The sequence below is a fragment of the Perca fluviatilis genome, chromosome 24 (assembly GCF_010015445.1).
Source record: "Perca fluviatilis chromosome 24, GENO_Pfluv_1.0, whole genome shotgun sequence".
Taxonomy (NCBI): Eukaryota; Metazoa; Chordata; class Actinopteri; order Perciformes; family Percidae; genus Perca; species Perca fluviatilis.
Genome location: NC_053135.1, coordinates 9,222,943 through 9,246,549, shown reverse-complemented (window position 1 = coordinate 9,246,549; position 23,607 = coordinate 9,222,943). Strand labels below are relative to the sequence as shown.

The 23,607-nt window shown below is 43.9% G+C and overlaps 1 protein-coding gene across 3 annotated transcripts in view; it reads right to left on the bottom strand.

Annotated features, from left to right (window-relative positions):
* pard3ba (par-3 family cell polarity regulator beta a) overlaps positions 1-23,607 on the bottom strand; it is a 143,896-nt gene that overhangs the window by 94,864 nt on the left and 25,425 nt on the right. For 2 of the 3 annotated variants that reach the window (XM_039793245.1, XM_039793246.1), the window contains exons 3-8: positions 19,983-20,157; positions 13,048-13,154; positions 8,525-8,607; positions 3,488-3,574; positions 3,100-3,225; positions 1,514-1,986 (exon numbers count right to left, since the gene is read on the bottom strand). In XM_039793245.1, coding sequence (XP_039649179.1) covers positions 1,514-1,986; positions 3,100-3,225; positions 3,488-3,574; positions 8,525-8,607; positions 13,048-13,154; positions 19,983-20,157 — 1,051 coding nt within the window. Of the gene's footprint in view, positions 1-1,513; positions 1,987-3,099; positions 3,226-3,487; positions 3,575-8,524; positions 8,608-8,782; positions 8,860-13,047; positions 13,155-19,982; positions 20,158-23,607 lie in introns of those variants that run through there. The other variant, XM_039793247.1, reaches the window with a different exon arrangement.

Here is a 23,607-nt window from a genome sequence, read left to right as displayed (position 1 = left end):
CTGAGAGATATTATTCCCTTCTCTAGCTTCTCTCCCTGAGGATGCAACGTGATTTCCACAAAGATTTTCCTTGTGGGTGTGAGCCCATGTTTATCTGTGTGTATACATTTGTGTGTGTGTGTGTATGTGTGTGTGTGTTGTTTCTAAGGCCACACACACACGAGCCATCAACCCCGAGAGCCTCCACCCTCTCCCTTTTTCACGCCCTCGCAAGCCCCAAGCCATGAGTGAAATGTGCCACGCTCTGTGTGTGTGTGTGTGTGTGTGTGTGTGTGTGTGTGTGTGTGTGTGTGGGTGTGGTGTGTGTGGGTGTGTGTGTGTGTGTGTGTGTGTGCAGGGAAAGCAAAGCCGGCGTGGCATACTAAAGGCGGTGAGCGATGCTATCTGGTCTCCAAGCTAAGCCTCTGCCTGCCCTACATTAGCGCACCTAAACCTCACCGCCTGTCAATCACGGAGAGAAAGAGCCTGTTGCCTAGGGAGAGGGTGTTAGAAACCCCATAATATGTCCTGCTCCTCTGATCTTGCATCAGGTGAAAGGGATAGAACGAGACAGGGTTGGATGGAAAAGGAGAAGAAAATGGGAAGGATAAAAAGGTGCTGGAAGAGAAAGAAACCAACAATAAAACAGCCTCACGGCTGTATAAGGCTTTGAGCTGGAGCTGGAGTGTGGAGCCCAATTTCTTTTATCCTTTCATCTGGATATCTGCTTGCCTTTCTCTGGGTACCTGTAGCAAGTGTGTGCATGCAGCCCAATTACAGATATCCTTTCAATGCCCCGTAACACTACAGGTTGCAAGAACAGAGCCTATTCACAGTCGTACAAACCTATTCCAGAGCGCTGATGTGTTTTAGAGGGATAATAGATAAGGTGGCTGGGAAAATCTAAAAGCAAAACAACTAAACAGTATGAATGCAAGATAAAAAAAATAAATATCTATACGATTGAAAGTTACGGACTAAACTGATTTCAGTGGTCCAGAGTTTTATATGGCACTCTTTCTTTATCTGAATAAACATTAACATTCAGGACTTCCAAATCAGCTTCACATCAGAAAAACACACCTGGAAGATAACAACTAGAAATAAGCATGAATGTCTTTAAAACGACCGTGCATTATCTTCTTGACAACTTGTCGTTAGCGAGGGAGTGGAGAACAACAGAGGAAACTTATCTTCTCTTACACAAAGATTATTGTTGTGTTGTTACTTAGAAACTCAAAAAAGGGCAAATTCTCCAACGTTCAGCCCTAACAATCATTCACCGGTGACAGGAAACAAACGGAGAGAAAAAAAATAATGACAATATGTTACTAGATGTAACGTGTAGAATATTCATTCTCAATCACAATGAATTTCATAGTGCACGTTCATACATTTAGAGGGACTAACCAGGGACTGAATAACCAAATTAAAATGAATGCCCACACCCACAGTTTGTAATGCAGTTGTCCCGTTAAGGAGTAGTCATGATGAGTTTAAGAGAAAATGAAATGGTAACCGACTGCACATTTACCTTTCTTCAGGTCAATTTTGATCTTCTTGCCACCCTTTTTGCCAGAAAGGCTGGCCATGCCAGGAGCAGAGCTTTTACTGGCCAGGGGGCTCTGGCTTCGGGGCCTGGGTGTTGGGGAGGAGCTCGCCGCCCTGGCTGGAGGTGTGGGAGAGACTCTCTCCGGGGAGCCGCGCCCACGCTGAAGCTCCGCTGGTGATGGGTTTACCGCAGCTGGCTCTGGGGTCTTGGAACGCGTGTCCGGTCGCCTTACTTCTAGTTTGGTGTTCAGTTTGGTATCTTTTGGGGGGTCTGGTTGGGAGTTGATTTTAGCGCGGGCCACCATTGGACTCTTTGCTTTTGCAGAAGAGTCTTTGCTGTCGCTGGTGAAAAGCTGACCTATCAGGCTCTTCTCGTAGCGCTGCTTGTTGGCCGGTGGAAGGACGTCTAGACGCACCGAGGCCGTGGTCATGGCCTGGCGGAACACTTCCTGTGACCTAGGAAAAGAAAAGGAAAATTGAGCAATATTGACATTTTTGTTATTTGATGTCATAGTGAAATCGCAGATGAGGACATCTGACTCAGCTGTGTTCAGTCAAATTATAAGATGACCACTGAGCCAATTTGCCTTGTGGAACACTATGAAACTGTAAAACAGCAAAAGCAGTCAAGCAGAACACAGAAGGAGAACACGAGACAATTGGAAATCCGAAAACGAGGAGGGTGAATGAGGCTTGTGCATCGTTAATGGAGCTGTATTTCAATTTGGATCCAGCACGGAGTGACTCTTCCAGCTGGTTTGGGACACTGTGGCCCCCGTCAGACGGAGAAGACCCAGACAGCAGGCTCCTATCGCAGTTTTAATAGACCACTATCAGCACAACATTCACACATCACAGACAACACAGTGGGATGCAGTTAAATGGACCTATTCAGCTCCACCACAGATTGGACGGCTAAAATAGAGAAAGAATGGGGACGGGAGGTTGTAGGTGCGTGTGTGCTGGAAAGAGGAAGATAATAGGGGAAAGAAAGAGAAACGTACACATACAATCTTTTGTGAGAGGAGATGTGGTGGTGAGATAGGAAAGGCAGAGAATGAGAAGGATTTGTCTTTGGCTGATAAAAGGGAGCAAACTGAGTGGTGGGTGAGGTATCTCGCTACAATGGCGGCAGTGTGTGGGTGTGTGCGCACACGCACACACACACACACAGAAGATGTTACTTTTGTGCTTTTTGGGGGCTATTTTTTTTGCTCCTAATCATGCATGTAGAAATACACACACACACACACACACACACACACACACACACACACACAAGATGTTACTTTTGTGCTTTTTGAGGGCTTTTTTTGGGTTGGTTTGGATAGCTAGTTCCCTTTTGGCTCAAGGTAGGCAAGATCTGGATTGCTAGAGCCCTCGGGCTAACACATCTTTTTATCACAACTCATCCTTTGGTTAGTAGCAAATGATTAAGATTAATGTACAAAACATTCAGGTAGCAGGCTTCACATTTGTAGCTGCCATTGGCCGCCATTGCTCCAGAGTAACTTGATAAAATGCTAAAATTAGATTTCAGTGTCGGTGATGACATCCCAGCATACTTACTCCGCAAAGGTCTTGTCATGGAGTGGCGTGCCGTTGATTTTTACGATACACTCATCCTGCTCGAAGATATTCTCTCTCTTGGAGCGGCTGTTTTCCTCGATGCCTTTAATGTGCAGGCCCAGGGTCCTTGCGACACACACACACACACAGCGTAGAGTGAACATAAATCCACGGAGGCAAACAAATATATGATTGCACGCCAAAGCTTATGCATTTCTATGAGTCAACACTGCCATCTGCATTTCCTTATGAATGTTTGATTGATTACAGGGAGGATGTGGTGGGAGAAGAGAGTGTATTTGCACAATATGGGTGCATCCGTGTGGGTGTGTGTGTGTGTGTGTGTGTGGGTGTGTGTGTGTGTGTGTGTGTGTGTGTGTGTGTTTACCGTCCACTGAGAGAGGAGCAGTAGGGGATCACATGGATACCCAGGGGTCCCCAGTCGCCTGGAAACTCCACTGGCCTCGTTAGGGTGCTGTCAACAAAACACACCTCGCCGTCAAATAAACACATGTTGAAAGATATTGAAAGTTAGGATGTACGTAATGTATTGCATGCAATCATAAAAACACTGATGCAGTCATACACAGCTGCACGCACGCTCCAAACCTTTCTATGTGCAAGCTCTTCAAAATAAATTAGCATTTTGCTCCGGGCTACACAGATAGGGACCCAAATTACTTTACAGGTAGTTCTGCCAAACATCAGAAAAACATGTCTGCCTGTGTGTGTGTGTGTGTGTGTGTGTGTGTGTGTGTGTGTGTGTGTGTGTGTTTGTGTGTGTGTGTGTGTTAGGGTAGGTGGGTGCTTGGGACGCAGGTGGCTGCTTCAGCCTTTATCTACCTGCTTCTCAACCACCCAATCTAGTCTAGTGGACAAAGGAATAGAGCAGGAGATAAAAGACAAAGGCAGATAGAGGAGCCGATAGAGATGAAACAGAATTAGTGTCTCTAATAATCTCTGCAGAGCCCTGAAATGTGGCTTTTATTAGCACATAAACAAGGACAATGCTACTAAAGATAAAGAGGAAGAGGGCTGCTTTTGATACCAGATGGCTAAGAGAGGGGACCTGCATGATTGGAAGCATGTTAGAGGAAGATCACAGGAGATAAAGGAAAAGAATTCTCTCTTTTTTTTTTCTTAATTTCTTTAAAAAGTGGAATAATGTTCTTTGAGTCATATTTGCAGTTTTTAGCATCCAAAAATGTAAATCTCAAACGTGTACTCTAGCATCATTTTTGTCCAACGCAAATTCTAAGTCAGCCTCATCGTTATTTCCTCTGTGTATACAGTCCTGTGACATTTTTACTTAGAGGACAATAATGATACACAAAGCTAAAATGATGACGGGGGTTTTGGAAGATTTTATGCACAGGGCTCACCATTACTGATATGTTTGGAAAGAAGATGTAGGAATGGTTAAACATTGATTGAGTGGTTCTAATCTGCATTAACAACAAGCTTTGCGATTATTTCTCATTATTTCTATCTGAAGCAGGTTGGCTAGGAATTGTCTCCGTGTTGAAGTGTCCTTGAGCAAGACACTGAAACCCAAATTGCTCCTGAGGGAAAATTGAAAGTCCTTATGGTCCAAAGCTATCAACTAAATGTAATATAATGTCCATCTTATGAGCAATAAGAGCTTGAGTTAAATGAAGTGAAAGAAGTATGAAAATGTCTCAATCTTTTCCAAGGAAAATCAAAGGTCATTTTTTGATTGCACAGTAGAAAGCAGTAAAAACACGTGTGCCTCATTTTGCCCTTGATGAAAAATACTCATTTCTACAAACCTCCAAATAAGAAGTGCATAGTGCCACTTTATAAGATATTTCACCCAACCCAAAGATCAGTGCGTTACGACACATGAATGCACTAAGTTGTTGTTGCATTGTTGTAGCTGAGCAGAACCTGTGCGCTGCAGTATGCTTCGCATCAGAACCAGACGCATCGTCCTGAGACAACTCAAGGGAAAATGTCCTATGTCCTCATTCTCGCATTGTCAGAACTCATCTACTGTAAGACATTCTCGGCATCGTCATCCACTTTTCTCCTTCGGCCTCTGAACGGCGTGTGAGAAGGTAATGAAGAACGGTCCACAAGGAGTCAGAGAACATGAAGGTGTTGTTACCCCTCAAGTTTCCCACATAGCTTTCACAAAGCTACAATGCAAAAAAAAAATAAAATAAAAAGGAGTGATGACGTGTCTGCTGCGAGTAAAAAAAAATAAAATAAAAAAAGTATGAGAAGAAAAGTAGTGAAGTTCAAGGTGTACGTGCTTCTGACACATACACAAGCGCAAGGACTTGCTGGGATCATTATAACACACTCCTCTGTCACTGTCACCCCGCTCTCGGTAACCTCTGCCACGGTCACACACGTACTGTACACACACATCCACATCCAATTTGCATTGTTATTGCTACATCTATTGCATGCTCACAAACACCATCAGTCACATTCCTCTAAATTGAATTCACAGATACACACATGCATATAATTTACATCTATTAGAGAACACAGTAACATCTAAATTACACATGTGCACAAGCCATGAATTGCACACACTCACACATGCTGTTTGAGTTTACTTTCAGTGATGGTTAACAATCAGACCAGGAACAAACAAACACACACACACACACACACACACACACACACACACACACACACACACACACACACACACACACACACACACACACAGGTACAAAGCTGGTCCTGAATGATGTATTCACAGTGTGCATGGTGCTCACACACACACACACACACACACACAGTTTCAGCCCATTTACATTCATAAAAAAACAAACAGCGGCACAAACAAGCTCATCAGAGGCAGCCATAGCTTGTTAGCGCCACACTCTACTATGCAGAATAGCTCCGCTCACCCATTTTACCATCCCGCTGACACAAACACAAACACAGTCATTCCACCGGGGGGAGAAAGAGAGAGTGGCGAGGGACAGTGGGCCGGATGAAAAGAACGAGGAGTGAGACAGATGGAGCTCCCACTCTGGGTTGACTTCCTCTACATCAACGGAGGCCGCGTGCCTAACAAACCCGCGGCCGGGACTCGCCGAGAATATGTGCCCTCGCTCGCTCACCGTGGCTTCTTCAACCGCCAACCATCTGTTACCGTGGCAAAGTAGCTGTAAGAGCGGTGCCTCCATTGTATCACAGTGCTGTCAAGACACCGATGCACTGTAAAATGCAGAAAAATCACCATCTGTCACTGCAGCCAAGTTATTTTCAAAAGAACATCGCTTTGAATCGGGAAATCGCTCGGCTGCAGACGATGCTGCGAAATGATCTTTTACTTTCGTCACAGGCTGGCTTGGGCGAGATGGGGTGAAGGCTTGTGATGGAGGGGTTCATCGTCGCCATACTGTAGTTACTGCGTGAGTGACAGCCTGGAGACATGAAGATAAAACTCCCACCGTGCCAGGGGTCCGCGGGGGAAAACAAAGGTCGATGTTGCCATTGTGAGAAGTCTGTGCTCACCCACGTATTGATGTGTATTACACTGTATTACACTCATTGAGTGTAGCTTGAACAGGTCAGCCAGTAGCGCTGCTGCAGCAACGCTGATGCTGTTGATCCAAACGGAAGCACTCTGCTCTTTTTCTGAGCTCATATGTCAAATAAATTACGTCAGGGAGATGTAAAAGAACACTCTTTACTAGTGCTGAAGTGATTCGCTGATTAATTGAGCGGTTGATTGGCAAACAAATTGAGCATTAAGCAATTTTGTTAAGCTATTGATGGTTTAAATGGCTGCATTTTACTGTTTACAGCCATTTAAATGAATATATTTGGGTCGGTCAGACAAGACAAGCAAGTTGAAGACTTCAAAGGGGGGTGGGGGGGGTCAAAGGTCAACTCACTGGATGTCAAATAATTACAACAGTATCATATGTCCACGTCGATGCTGCATCGATAATCAGCAGGCTCATAATCGGTTATTTCTGTTTAAAATGTAATGTAGGCCTAACAACATTTCCGTTTACATATTCTGTTATGTTTTGCACATTCAGGAAGTGCCATGTGCTCAGTGCTGTAGTTTTATGTATCCAATTGATTTTGTATTAGAGCACTGCAGAATGTTTTGTTTTTGAAGGTTGAAAAGCTATGGATTAAATATCCTACATGGCTTTAATAGAAACATTTATTTGATGCATCGAGATATCGAATCGAAGACGTGATAATCGTAATCGAATCGGGAGATCAGATTCACACCTCTAATCATAACCTATAATTAAGACGAATATTATCGCAATAAGGTATTCTTTACAGCCCCTTCCCCTACTTCAGGAGAGTGGGACATAGGAACTACACTTGATGTTTGTTATGCAAATGCTGCTGGGGTCGCCACAACATTCCACACAGGGAGGGGTTACAACCAAACACTATATCTCATTTTGTTCACAATGAATATAATTAGTAATGCAGATTGACAGTGAGATATATACGAATTGGTTCACGTGTCAGCTTCACTCAAACAGTGGGCGGAACGCCAGCGTCCCAGTGGGACTGACAGAGTTTGATTAACCAAAAGAAAAAGTGACATATTCATCAATAAGAAAGATCATTAGGTGCAGCGGCCCTACTACTTAACATGTTAATGTCCCTAACCTTGCCTCATCTAGTCCAAAAACAGAACTGTTCGCAACTGCTTTAAACAGGATTTTGGGCTTGTATTTTACACCTTTCTCAAATCTGCCATACAAGTTACGTTACCGCATCATCACGCAGACCACTTTCACAGTAAGAGTGAAACGACTTACGACGAAAACAACTCCTGTTCAAAACTCACCCTTTCTCCACCACATACAGATGAGAGACCGCCCTCCACCCAGCCACACACCCACCCACACCCACACACTCTGTTTAATCCAGTCAGAGTGTCACGCTGTCAAACAAAGACTGGATTATTAATCCCAGTCTCCAACACTTAACCGTACTGAGCTACAGCATGATCTGTCTGCTGCCACTAGGACGTCCATAAACTAGAGATGGTCAGATACCGATACCAGTATCGGTATCGGCTCCGATACTGCCGAAAACGCTGGTATCGCTATCGGGAAGTACTGGAGTTTATGCACCAATCCGATATCACGTAATAAAGACCTAAAGAAATTCTACGTTAAAGTAGTTTATTTATGTTCTTTTTCCGTTGTAACTGACTTGTGTTTCACAAAGAGTTTAACCTGAGCCAGACCGACAACAAAGATAGAAATCACATCACATCCATACAGGGATAGTAGTATACAGTTGTTAAAACATAACAAAATATACGACACACTGGGATCGGATCAGTACTCGGTATCGGCCGATACGCAAGTTCAGGTATCAGAATCGGGAAGCAAAAAAATGGTATCGGACCATCTCTACCAAAAAACAAACAGAAACACACCTGCACTCTTACCTGAAGTTAACTAAGCTCATCTTAGCAGGTGGGTCGTCGGTGCGCAGTTGGTCCAACGCTCCTTTCAGAACATTGTTGATTTCCTGTTAAGAAAAAACACACACAAACAGACCCATTCAGTCAACATGAGATCAGCCACAGTGACAAATTAGGAGGGTTTCCATTTACAGACACACACTAAACAAACAGTAGCCAGTCAGAGAATACGAGGAGGCCCGTCGCCAATTAGCGAAACAATCTAACGCCGCCATCAATCACCTCTGCAGACAGCGGAGAGAGAACGACCGCCGGACGTTGAGCTCCCTACCCCGCGCCGCTGTCCTTCCTTCGCTCTATGTATATTTCTATCTGCCCACCTCTCCCTCCCTCCCTTCCCCTGCCTCCATCCCTGCCCTGTGTCAGGCGAGGCTCTATTTTTAAGTCGACAAAATCAACAACCCCGGGGCAAACGAATAAAAAGCAAGAAATGCGGGAAGAAGGAAAGAAAATGACGGCGTCAAACTGTTGCGAGACGCTCAAACACGCTCGAGGAGTGGGAGAGAGAATATGCCCCAAATCGTTAAAGACAAGAGGGGTGCAATTAGGTCCTTCTGCCTTGTCACTTTCATTGTGGCACCAGTACTGATGGCTAAAAAGCTCCCGCCCACCAGCCCGCTCCTTAGCAACTCCCCCACCACACCCAACTCCCCAGTGGACCCTCTGTCACACACAGAGTAAATACATGCTTAATAACAGGCACACAGGCCCATGCATACATTTCGTGCAAACATTACCTACACATATCGACTCTGCAGAGCCGAAAACATAACAATTGTGTATTTATGAACACGAACACACACACACCACACACACACACACACACACAAATATACTGCCTGATATACTGCCTGTACAGATAGTGACCCACTTATCTGGGCAGTGTGAGTTTACCGCACAATGAGGGCCATGTGTGCTGGCGGGAGAAAAAAAGACGGGCTGGAGGTTCCATTGTTGCTGTGCATCTTCCCGCAACGCCATTAGCTACCACGGACAGGTTTCTCCTCCTTCAGCACATACACACACGCTAACCACAGAGAACGTTTCTGGCGCATAGCCTTTAGGAACACAAGGTTGGCAGGTGAACACATGTATACACACTTGCACATCCAGGTTTACTGTCCCTTGTAACTGAGCTACTACAGTACACTCATGTGGTACAATAACATAAAAAAAACACCTTGTATGTTTGCTTCACTACAACTATATGATTGTGAAGTCTGTATATATGATGTATGTATGTATGTATGTATGTATGTATGTATGTATGTATGTATGTGTATATATATATATATATATATATATATATATATATATTTATTAAGATATGGCATGTTGGAATGCACACCCACGCATACACAAACCTGCCATTTTTAATGCATTACAACATTAAGGGATCACGCCGTAATGCCCAGTCTGAATCTAATCCCTGATTGATAGCGCTCCTGTTTTCTAGACATAAAAACAGCAGCTTCCCTCTTTGGGCACCCTGCTGTTTCTCAGCCAATCAGCTCGCCCAGCTCACTGCTCGTATTATCAACGCACAAAGAAGCAACAATAGTGCCGAGTACGTCGGTAAAACCTTAAACCTTAGAGTAAATCCCATTGAGGCATTGTATAGATGTGATTAGTTATTACTGTGCTACACTTTTACTTTTCTTTATGATGATTATTATTAGTAGTAGTATTAATCATTATCATGGATGCTTTCATTCACTCTATTTCACAATGGAATGGAATGTGCTAAAATTCAGGTAGTGTATTAGCTGTAGTGTTGAAGAACACCATAACAATAGCCAGCTCTACTAGTGGGACTACTGCTACTGCTTCAACTGACACGGACCCCCATCTGTGCTCACATGTCAGCTGGAACTTCAACTTCTTCAACTCACACTTGAACTGACAATAACTTATTTTAGCCGACACTTTATACTCATTTTAACGCTTACACTATAGTTAAAAAATTAGTTTTTAACACTGTTCAGTGCTGACTCTTTGGGCTTACACTTCAACTGCTATCACCACTTTCACTTTAGCTGCTACTTTGACTTATTTCAGTGATTTAACCTAAGCTACAACAGTTTAAATATGAGACATTTAAACTGTTTCAAATGCAGTTTTGTAGCGGAAGTTAGCACGTGTACATTTTGTGTTATACATCACTGAGTGATTTCAATGTGGTAGGCTTCGTGGTCCCAGGATGAAAGCTCAAATAATTTGTGAAACCTGTCTGGAAACCCATCTGTGCACAACTAACAGGTTGTCTGCGCTGTTATTGTTGCACACTGCCATACATGTTTTTTTATGTTTTGTGTGCTGTGTGAGTGACGGGGCGGTGTGCAGCAGACACATGAGAGATGAGGTGTGCGAGTGTGTTAGTGTGCGTTTTCAGACGGATGAGTAATGAGGTGTGTGTTTCTTTTGTGCATTTCCTCTGGGTGCTGTAGCCGTCTGCTACACGTCAGGCGGTTGAGAAACAGCGTTTGTGTGTGTAAAGAAAGAGTGTTTGTATGTATATGCACTGCAGGATCACAGCCTCAGTATGCTAGCAAGTGCTCCTTGACCTTCATCATATCCATCACATCAACTGGCTGCCATGGTCACATTCTTTCACCTGCGTTCCCTGAGAAAACACAAACTTACAATCCTCAAGGGACGGAAAGACACACACACACACACAAAAAAAATCCGGCTGCCAACGTGACAAACACACACTGGACAGACAGACAGAATTTAGTTTAGTTAACTCAGGTGTCAGCTTTTTACATCAGGACAGAAGGAAACATCACCACCGGACAGAGTGTAACATATTAAAGTCCGACTTTTCTGCTGTGTTAACAGGTATTGCATCACTGCACCTCGAGGTGTTGAAAATCAGCCAAAATGTGGGAGACAGAGTGAGGGAGCAGGAGAGAAAGAGCGCATGAAGGAACATAACGAGCATTAGGAAATGATGGAGGAAAGAAGAGTCCAAGAATTCACTAGGTACTGCTGTTAGCACCTAACATTAAACGGTCTCGTTTATTCGCTTCGAACATGGCAGGAAGTCCAAATTACTTAAAGGGCTTAAAAGACTAAAATCAGTTACTGTGTAGACTACATGTGAATCGAAGACGGAGAGAAGTGGGCCAACCTTGGCCTCCAACATAGCAGGCAGTAAAATCAATTAAAGGGGCAGGGCGCATATTTATCACTGTATCAGCCTTAATTACACTTTATCTAGCTTTCAATAACTCCTTGAAGAAGGGACAGAAGTGTGTGTGTTACTTGGAAGTCTATGTGTGTTTAAGTAAGTGAGTGTGTGGAGATGGGGGGGGGGATGCAGAGGAGCGGTACAGTGGATGAAGTGATAGCGTATTGATCTATGGAAGTCCATCAGGCCCAGGGCTCAATATGCCCAAGAGCTGTGACGGCCTCCAAGCCTTTCACACACACATAAAAACACGCTCGGACCCTCACACTCTGCAAGGCAACAAATCTTCTTTGTTCTCCTCTGGTGTGCCTGGGAACCATTTTTAATTAACTTAATTAACATTGTGGAAAATGATCTCTTGTGACCTCTTTATTATATGTTACACATTGTGATAATGGGTCTCAGGAGCTTTTAAAAATGAAACTCATACGCATTGTCTCTTCTTTATTCGCCATATAATAAAGTAGAAGTGCCTTGGAAACATTGTAAAGCTAACAGTTATTTTAAATCATCTATAATGGGCTGTTTGAGGAGTATCAGGCCTGAAATATGGGCTTCGTCATTGGGTTTACTCGGCGCCTGATGATGCCTGGGTTCTGCTTAGTCACCGTTGTGTCGAAGGTAGCGGGGGTAAACAACAGGACTCTCTCTCTACCTGAGTTACCCCTCACATGCACACACACAAACACACGTGCCACTGTGACCTCACACAGCCTCTGTCCTGCCCACCACACACACTCCCACACAGAGGGACAACTAAAAGGCAGCACACCGAGTCCTCCTTAATGGTGGTCTGTTTGGGGGGGGGGAAAAGAGGAGGGCACTTGAAAAGCCGACCCTTTCAAAGTGCAGCCTGGGGCTTGGAGCAGGACCTTAAGAGGAAAATTCACTCTGTCTTCAATGAGAGAACGACACACGCCAGAGAAATAATGGAAACGTTATTTAATAATTTTCCAAAACTGGAACTGTTTCAGTTAAAACACGTTTCACCTTTTGAACAACTAGGTTGAACGGCAGGAGTTCAGCCGCTGGAAATTGAACGTTTTGTCCAGTGTTTGCCTCTTTCTCGGTTATTTTCCTCCAAGAGCTATTAAACAGAGGACGAAATCTCAAATATGAATTGATCTACCAGGCTGATTTACATAATTAGCATCTTTAGCCGGCTAGTAACTAGTCAGTACTTTGTAACTTGGTTTTGAAATAAAAGTTCTTATTATTACCAAACCTTAGTCTCTAAAAACTATAAAACCGCTTTTTTTTCTACTCCTGTAAACTAAGCGAGGCCACTGCTTACCGCTTCAGAAGACCTGTTGCTGTGGTCATCAGGTGAGGGCGTGGCTCTCATCACATGGGACGGGGCAACAGCCGAATCACTGCTGCTCCTCACCAACAGAGCTGTGCCTGGGTGGACACAGATACAGATACAGTTAAGGGACACAGAAAGAGTGAATGCAGGCAGTTCAGTCACGTGTTCACTTGCACGACACTGTAATGGGTTTTATTTGTTTAATTAACAATTGTTTAACGGTTGCAAAGAAGCCATCTCATAATTGATTTTGTCAAACTCCAAACGCATGAGGATAATCAGAGTAGGTGGACAGAAAAGAGGGAATGAGGCGAGAGACGAGGGAAACAAAAGTTTTCTTTTGTCTTTTGGCAACTTTCACACCGAGCAGCTGGCCAGGCCGGCATCTTGTTCAAATAAGCATCAGGGAGAATCAGAGGGTTAGACAAACCCCTGAGGCTCTCTGAGCTCTCCAAAACCAGTTGACACCAAAGCACTCAAAAATGCACATTTAGTGTGTCTGTTGGCTAATGGGAATTCTGACGAAAATGGACACAGGAAATGATAAAAAAAGTTTAGAAAATAACATCTAATTCAAACAAATCCGTCCCTGTATGTTAAACACGTGTATACAGTAGATAAGGGCTGCAATTAATTTCAAGATGACTCATAAACCCTTAGAGTGGACCAACAATCACCCAACCCTTTCAGCTAATACGCCCAAGCCCCACACCCACACTGCACATATTCATATGACCAGCTGTTGCCTACATGCCCCCAAACACACACATATACCCAACCACACACACTTGCCACAACCCTTCCCTGCAGCCCAAATGAGCCGAGAGAGGTAACATGGGCAGCTCTGAATCCACAATAAAAAACATTTCAAAAGAATCTAATTTAGACCTTTGTGCCGCCTTTTGCTTTCAATATCCACCCCAAAGGGGAGCGCACTGTTATTTGCGGATGTAAAACTCATAGCAGGGTGTTTCCAAATCTAACTCGACAGAAGAGAAAATAAAGACGGGGGAGAGTGTGTGATCAACAAAAAGGGAAGGAGATAGCCGAGAGATAGTGACATTGAGGAGGGAGGGAGGGAGGGAGGGAGTGAACTAGGGTGGGAGGGAGGGCGAAAAGCTAGAAAACTGAGACACGGAGAAAAGGGAAGGCAAACAAAATTCTCTTCTTTCCTGTAATCAATCTCTCTTTGGAGGGTCAGTGACAGGGTCCTGGTCTAACGTGGTCAGAATAGAGAGAGCAGAGGAGAACAAGTAGGGAAGAAGGAGCGGGCAGGGGTGTGCGTGTGTGCGTGCGTGTGTGCGTGCGTGGTTTGTGATTGTAGACAGATGAAAAATGGTCATTCCAACCATTCCAGACACGCGTACAAATATCCTTTATGGCTCAAACAATCTCCACGTTGTGATCAGGTTTGTCTAACTCCTAATCTTTATTAATTAGCATACATTACCAGTCATTCTCTGCTGGACTAGTTGCAAGTCCCAGTCTCACCCTCCATCTGCCTGTGTTTCACACTCTCTCTATACTTCGACTAATTCAAAGGTGTCGAAAAGCACACAAAGCTTCAAAAAGGTTGGCTTCTTTTAATTAGGGCTCAAGTCTTCTTCTGGTTCTCCTCAAGCTTCCAGTTGCTGATGTCTTGTATTACCGAGGAAATCAACAGAACGTGGTCTAATCTGATTTAGAAAAGCAGAACTTAAGACTACGCAGAAACTACACAGAGAACAATATGATTTGCAATATTGAAACGTCCTTTGATTTAACACAGAAATATCTGGGAAATAAAAGGTATCTTCTCAGTGCTGCCATCAGAAGGAATCAGACAAAGACATAAAACACATCAGACAGCGCTGCAACATATCAATGGCTTCTGATTTCTCCATCTGATTATCTATTCATCTTATGTGTATCTAAAATAGGTCAAACACTGAAGACACTTTGCAGTGTTATTAAATGAGTCTTTAGTTTGAATCATCTCTTAGGATGCTATGGGCTTTATGGGAGAACTTTCTAAGCATATCGGTTAGTGCACTAGTGCGTCTTTTCAAACAACGCAACCTCACAAAGCACTACGGCATTTCGACTTCTTTACGTTTGCCAGACCAACACATGCAACAGTTTACAAAATTAGAAGGGCCATGTATAGAAAGCAGTAAAACTTAATGGATGGTTCGTTGCTCTGCCTGCTGTAGCCACCTGTAAAATACATCTATGGGAATGCAGATAAAAATACACACACAAACACCGAACAGCAAGCACGTATCAGGTTTTAAAACACATACACCCTCGCACATTTGCTTTGAGCCGGTCTGCTGAGATAATACTGAAGGAATATGGGAAAAAGTTTACATCTACTCTTACACTGTGATGAATTGCACAACATTAACTCAAACTGCAAGGACAATAGGTACATTAAGTACCAAAATACCTCCGCTGCTGCACGGCCAGCTGGACTAAATATTAGCACCTGCTATAGATTTTGAAGATATTGAATGATGGATTGTAACAAGATTTCCAAAATGGCTATAATGGACTTTGGATATGAGCTCTACAAATAAGGCTACAGCACCTCAAGTTATGACACCATGCATACTTTACGGCAATGATGCAACTCTGTGAAGCGGCCAAGGCTGCTTCATGGTCACAGTCAGGGTTCATTACCCGGCGGTCAGGCCCATAAATCCAGCGCAGTCAAATCCGCCTCCATCAATCCTCCCACCACTTAGAGCCCCCGGAGCCCGGCCATGTGAAGGAACCTGAGGGTCACTGGCTTTGAACTCTGACCTGCGTTGACTTCTGGAGGGTCAAGCAGTGTCACAGAGGGGCGGGGATATTGATGAGAGTGACCGTTTTAACTCTCACAGGTCAGCCACTGTTCGGTCGGTTATAAACAAGACAAGATACTAATCAAAAGGTGACTTTAGCGTGGGTTAATACCTATATAGAATGCAGCCTGTTTGATACAAAGCAGGTTTTGCCTTTGATCAAATGATGAAAATGAAATCTGTGGAAGTTGTGGAGAGAGACTTGGTCTTAAAGAAGCAGTGTGGCATCTGTAACACTCAGAAGCGGAACATTAGTCATGCCCTGTGTGCATTGTGAGCAGAATTTCCGTTTATTTTAAGAACACAGACATGTTTCTGACTTTAACGTGCAGTCGCCTGCCTAAAGGGTGGAGAGGAGGTGGAAGCACTATAACTTTGGATGTATTTTAGGTTTGCTAATTTGATGCCAACTGTACAGCCACAACCACAAGGTACCCTGCAACTTTAAATACACTTCACCCACCAAACTCATCTCAGTGACCACTTCAAGGCCGGAGAAACAAATGGTGACACACTGAAACACACCCAAGTTATGATCCTCCCTTATCTTTCCGTTGAGACTTGTGTAATTGGAGAGACCCTGAAGAGGCCTTGTGAACGTTGCCAGTTTTGTGTTTATCTGCCTCTGACTCTCCATCTGCGGCTCGCTGCCTAACTAGGCTCCTTATGCAATTCTGGGAATACTAAAGTTTATTTTAAGAATTTCCTCTTGTTTTCAGTTCTGTGAAAGTTCTGCAGTGCTAGTTCACTGCCGGGGAAGGATGAAAACAAGCATGCATCATGTTTCTTGTTTGGCTGTGTGTGACTCGGTGTGTGTGTATGCGTGTGCTTGGCTACAGGTGCTAATCAGTGTGTGCTTTTGTTTGTCTTTGAGTTTGCGTGTGCAAGCATGCGTGTGTGGTGTGTATGTGTGTACTACACGTACATTCATCACAAATGGTGACTGTGCTTCTGTGTGTATTTATATTTGTCTGTGTGTGTGTGTGTGTGTTTATATTTGTCTGTGTGTGTGTGTGTGTGTGTGTGTGTGTGTGTGTGTGTGTGTGTGTGTGTGTGTGTGTGTGTGTGTTTATATTTGTCTGTGTGTGTGTGTGTGTGTGTGTGTGTGTTTTCATGCCACAGGCCAGGGGGTCTTGTTTTTCTCCCAATCGATAAAGCAGCCCGGCTGAGGCTGCTCATGGGATGATGCGATAAGGACTCTCTTCCTAGAAGTGTGTGTGTGGTGTGTGTGTGTGTGTGTCCGTGTAGCAGCAGATCAATGCAGGTCTAATCATCCCACTGGGGCAGTGTCCAATCACAAGACACACAAACACTTTGAAGCCCGACTGATTACTGAATTACGTCTTGTCCTGTCCACCACCACTCAGTGCGATTACATGCACACTATAACCAGATTATTGAGAGTAAATCAGATTAAGGTGATAGTGTGATTAAAGCATTCACATGGTTTGGAGTGACCCAATTTTTTTGGTTCCCCCAGTTTACACGATTTGTCGATAAGTAGGTTATTGTCAGGCAGGATGTTGTCGCCTACGTGACACATCTTATGATCCCGAAAGCCTCACTGCATATAGTTAACTAGGGCTTTTTTTGGCACATGAGCAGAATGAAGTTCTGATAGTGCCGCAGTAATACAGCTATCAGGTTATGTTCACTCTAATGTTGACTTTAATTTGACTGTGATAACCCAGTTAAAGTGTTTACATACTGTACATGACAGCCTGTATTGCTTTTAGCTAATCTTGTTTAACTCTTTATTATTATTATTATTATTTAGAGGCTTATAGAATAGCCACTACAAAACTGATGGTCCGCATAGTAGATGTGATGTAACACCTAGTAAATAACCAATCTTGTTACATCAAAAGGGACAGCAAACACACACAGACACACACTCGCCTGAGACCTTCCCAGCAGTGGATGGGTGACCGGTTCTGGGTTGCTTAACTTGCATGCTGGGTTCTTTTGTCAAATTGTGTGTGTGTGTGTTTTGTGTGTGTGTGTGTGTGTGTGTGTGTGTGTGTGTGTGTGTGTGTGTGTGTGTGTGTGTGTGTGTGTGTGTGTGTACGCGCATATATGTCTGTATGACAAAAGCTGCCTTATTGCTTTGAGTCTAGCTCTATACGAGGGGCGTCGCAGGGTCACCTCATAACTAAGTTAGTCAGGGTTCAACAGGGCTGCAGAGCAGGTTGGGGGGTGGAAGCAGGAAGGGGTCCTACTGGGTTGAAGACAGGATGGGGGGCTGGAATTAGTCCATTCACGCTCGGCTGGACCCTGGGCATGCTAACAGGCTAAAGTGCTAATCTAGTTAGAGCTGGAAGCCATGCAGAGACAGAGGAGAGGGTGGGGATGGAGAAGGTATCGAGTGGGGGTGGATGGGTCAGGTTCTAGAGGGCTGGCTGGTGAGCTGGATGGCAGGTGGTTGAAGCTGAATAGTAGAGTAGGCAAGAAATGACTGGCTGGAGTGGAGAGGGGCCAGATAATGGGGGCAGAGGGCAAATGCGGGCAGAGGGAGAGGGAGAGGGATGGCAAAGGGCAGGTGTGTGTATGTGTGCGTTTGGTGGAGTCTCACTGTTTTTCTATAGCCAACAGATGGAGCGAGGAAAATGAAAGGGGTGACTGGGTGGCCCAGTGATTAGACAGTCCTATCCAGGCTCACTTAATCCTTTATGTTGTCCTTTACCTTCTCTTGTCATTTAAGAATTAATAAAAACAAGGCACTGAAATAGAAAAGAATGATACGTGCAGAAAAAAAAATCCTGCTCTAGATTATTTACAGTCAAATGTATCTAAAGCCTGAACAGACTGTAGCCCAGACAGAGCAGATATTTCCCCAGAGGCTCCCTTAGGCTTCTGACTGACTAGTCTTGTGATGATGTTTCCCACTGGAGATGCACCATGACCCAGTAACTTGTTCACTTTATTTCCTGACTGCAAAAAAATAAAGTAAAACTGCCATTTCTTGCTCATTTAGAAGCAGCATTTTTAAAATCATCATGTGCACATACGCTGTTTGTCAAAGTGTCATTCTCACTTACCTTTTACTACCTGCCTTATGGAAGAGACCTTGATCAACTCACTGAACCATTTTCTTTTCTTTTTTTAGCTAACCCTAACCTCTGACTTCACAAGAAAATAATTTCCCTGCAGGACTTGTACATATGTATGTAGACAACAGAGATAAAAACACTTTATTTATCACTGAACTACTTCATAAACTGCATTCCAGAGAGACGCGATTGGCTGCACAGCACTACATTATTGTAAGTGTATACATATACGTGACGTGAAGTCTCCAACAGGAGGCTTAGAATAAGTGCGAGTGTGCTTATGGGGGTCACACACTCAATGTGCATATTAGTGGTCATACTACGAAATGTCAACAACATAATGAGTTACGTAAGTAAGATATTTACTGTCAGAAGCAGAATCAGAGTATATCCATCACCTTAATGGTGCTCAGAGGAACATTTTTGTCAGTATAGGAAGAATAAAGACGTGACAAAGATTAATGTCATGTTGGACAATTAAATGCCTTAATAGACTTCCCCTTAACAAAATATAAAGCAGTGGCAGGACAGAGGTGAGGAGTGGCAAAAAAAATACCCTGAATCGCTACATTGGTGGCTCTAGTCTGAGCAACGTGTGAAAACAAGAACAAACTAAGTAAAGAACGTTCAGCGAGGACAGCAGGAGAGAACGCTGCGTCAACGCTGCATCTGTTTTCACACGCCATCACGTTACGGGCAAACATCTCTCTTTACACGGCAGTCTCGGCTTACAGCTGTTCCATAAATGTACTTTCTGGCTTCCTCACCCACATAGTCACACGCCTACATGAACACACACCTCCTGCTGCCTCACCACTATACACTGTCACACGCGCAAAAAAAGAAAATGGAAAAGTGTTGATTGAGCATTGCTTTAGTTTGTCGGGTGTTTGAGATATCCGCAGCAACTTCTCTTACATTTAAAACTAAAACATCTCTCTTGTTCTACACAACATAATATTTCCACCTACCTAAGGATTTAAAAAAAAAAAAAAAAACCTTGGTCTGAACAAATTCACAAGAAAACATGTCCACAATTCTGACATACTGGCTTTGAGGACGGCCTCGTTGACTTCAATCTCGCCTCTGATTGGCTCCTGGTACTCCAGGTGGGGACAGTATTGGAGAGGTTCAGGGCTGGGGGCGGCACTGGAGTAGCCGTTGGACATGGTCTCTCTGGGACTGTCTGTCCTCCCGCGCCGCACGTCAAACACCGATACCAGCTGCAAGAGACACACAAGAGAGTCAAACTGTGTCCTAAATATTGTCAGATACTAAACATAGCGTGCACACAATCTGAAATCAACCAGCCTTCCTCAAGATGAGTGTGACAGTCGAAACGAGGAGATTTCTGGCATACGAACAAGCTGGAAACAGGTTATGTAGCGTCTCCACTGTGCCATGATCACAGAGAGGCTTTTATGTGATTTATCTTGCCAACAGTGGGGATGCAACCAGGTTCATTCTGCCAAGTGTGCGATGTGCGTGCGTGTGTGTGTGTGTGCGTGTGCAAGCGAACTGAGCTGGATTCACAGCTCGTACAGCGCATAACACAACAGCAGCTGCCACTTCAGCCACACAATAACTTTCTTCGTTTTGAACGAAGGAAAAAATGATCTGACCGGTTTAGAGGTGTTGACAAAGCACCGTGGCAAGGCGAGGTGAGGTGTGCATGTATGAAATTAGCAGTCAAATGAGATCTGACACGAGAATGAAAAGCTGTCAAACACAATGACATGGCTGCCACAATGAGACGATGGGAAGAGACAAGGGCGCCAAATGAACAGGGGATGGAGGGCAGAGGAACGACAAACAATCCTAATTGAGACAGGAACATGATGGCAGATAGAGCGAAAGAGTGTGTGTGTGTGTGTGTGTGTGTGTGTGTGTGTGTGTGTGTGTGTGTGTGTGTGTGTGTGTGTGTGTGTGTGTGTGTGTGTGTGTGTGTGTGTGTTGACTTGCGGGGCCGTGCCATCATACGTGGTTTGATAAATGGACGCGTGGCGGCGTGACACTCTCATTAGACGGTCCTGGAGAAGGAAATGACCACTTAATGAAAAGCAATAACCGCAGTGGAACGAAGGATGGATAGAAAACAACAGACGAGTGGAGGACGTCAATTAACAAAAAAGAAGCATGGAGGCTGGGTGTGTGTGTGTGTGCTTTTAAGTGTGTAAACAATAAGCACAGAGGAGGCGGCAAAATATGTATCATCCATCACGCTGTGACGGTGCCTCTCACCTCAACCTCCCGTGATTCAATATCCTCATGAAACCTGGTCGACGCCATGCAAAGGAGATTCGTCTGCTGCCTTCGTGTGTGTGTGTGTGTGCGCGCGTGCGTGCGTGCGAGAGAGCATTAGAGAGTGAGTGAGTGAAAGAAAAGATGAAGAATTGAAGGGGCTGGCAGATGCAGAGAAGAGAGAGAAAAGAAAAGACCGAACGCTGGGAAAACAATCTGATTGGCCGCTTGATGGATGCTTCTTGGGCTCTTTCTCTCTTCTTTATCTGCTTTCCTCTTCCCCTCCTTATCTCCATCCCTCCCGAGCCTCCGTCTCTTTCTCCAAACTCGCTGACAGCATCAATCAAAGAAGTCTCAGAGCGTAATGTGATGTGCGCAAACACACACACACACACACACACACACACAGATTTATACGTCTGGAACAACAACTTATTTTAATATGTGAAGGGGTGATGATGATTTGCTTTCCGGGAGTTTATTTTTTTACGGCTGACACAGGCAGGGAGGGATGCAGATGAAGGCCGCCCTGCTGTTTCCACTCATCACTCAATCAAACACAAAGTAGCAACAAAATGAATCACGTATTGCTTCATTTGGAACAAGCTGAAGTATAGAAAAATGGATCTTTGAGGCACTGTCTTTCAGCTGTGATGAAGACTTTGCATTGATCCCATTGTAACCCATAACCTTCAACCAATCAGGTGACATCCAATCAAGGGACTTTGCATTTACACCTGCTAGTGGTATTCCTCACTGAAAAGTCCAACATCTTCCTAGCCAAAGATCTGATAAATAAAAAAAAAATAAAAAATTTGCTTCACAAACATGATTCTTTAAATGGAAAATTAAAACTGATAAGTGTTAAATGGACCCAGGTCCATGCAGACTGAAAGGGTAGCTGACAGCTGATGGGTCAAACTGAGGTGAGAAAAAGCCTGTCAGCCTGTTTAAATGCTGATGGCAAATCTACACTGATGCCATTACTTAAGCAAACATCCACTTTCTGACAAGCTGGAATTAGGATACAAGGCAACGGATACGGTTACTAGGGGTGTGCAAAAAAACAACGATTCACATTCAAATCACGATTCAAGCTCTACCGATTCGAAATCGATTCATAGAATTCCAAAAATCGATTCATATTTTAAAAAAAAATTTAAATTGTAGGTCTACTGCAATCACATGGGAAAAGTAACTACATTTACATACTGTGAATCTTTTTTTTTTTTTTTTTTTTTTTAAATCGAGAATTGTTTTTGATTCGAAAATCGATTTTGAATCGAATCTTGAGCCCGAAAATCGATATATAGAATCGAATCGTGACATTTTCGGAATCGTGTACCCCTAACTGTTACAATTTGAGTGAACGGACCGTTTCATGTTTGAAGAGTTGTCCCCTGTTGTTACAGAACATCTTTGCTTAATGTACTACTAAAGAACCTGGGTTTGTACAACTCAATACAGATTACATTCACACTGTCAGCCAAAAGAGACTACGACAACTACACTGTCAAACACTAGAGCACGAGAGCAAACTTGGGAAAAGCATACATTTCAAAAGCACACGGGGGTTTGAAATCCAGTCCTTCAAACACAGCACCAACGTGCTCTTTTGGAGGACCCCGTGCCCCAGGATGAAGAAAAACACCTTGAATGGCTCACGGTGTGTTTACTTAACATACAGGTTTCTCTCTGTCCCACCTGACTGTGATTAGTATTCTAGGAAACAAATCGCCTTATTTTTCCGGCTGCGTCTGTGGGGGAAATTGATATGGACCTGAGGGGGGCCCGCATGTCAACTACTGCTGAATAATGTGACCCCTTTGTCTCATTTCCATGACACACACAAACACACATGCTCACAAAAAACACACCGATACCCGTGCCAAATACAAATGGCTGAACGCCTCACATTGTCATGTTGTGATCGTCTGTAAATCACGACGCAGCGTGTGTATCCAACGTGACCAGACTCGCTGGGAAGACTGTGTGTGTGTGTGTGTGTGTGTGTGTGTGTGTGTGTGTGTGTGTGTGTTGCAGAGCCAAAGCGATTATCATGACATACATGAAAGCCATATACAATAACATGCGTGAAGCAGAAAGAGAGATAAACACTGGGTCTGTGAGGATTCTCGCACATACACAGTACCTCAGGCACAGCTATTAAATGTTGGAATGCATGTGGCCCACAGTAGACACATGCATCCTTATTTTACTCAATTTTAATAGAGGCAAGCAAACACCCACCCACACATATCCTATTATAGTATATTACACAGCAAACTCAGTAAACATTGCTTTATTTTGATTAACCGATGCTCCTTTCCAGATCTAATCAAGTTGTTTTACAATGAAGCCGTGTGAATTTCTTTCTACTTTGCCAGAGTAGCTTTAAATGACTTTGCTGGAATGGAAGTAAACTACATTTC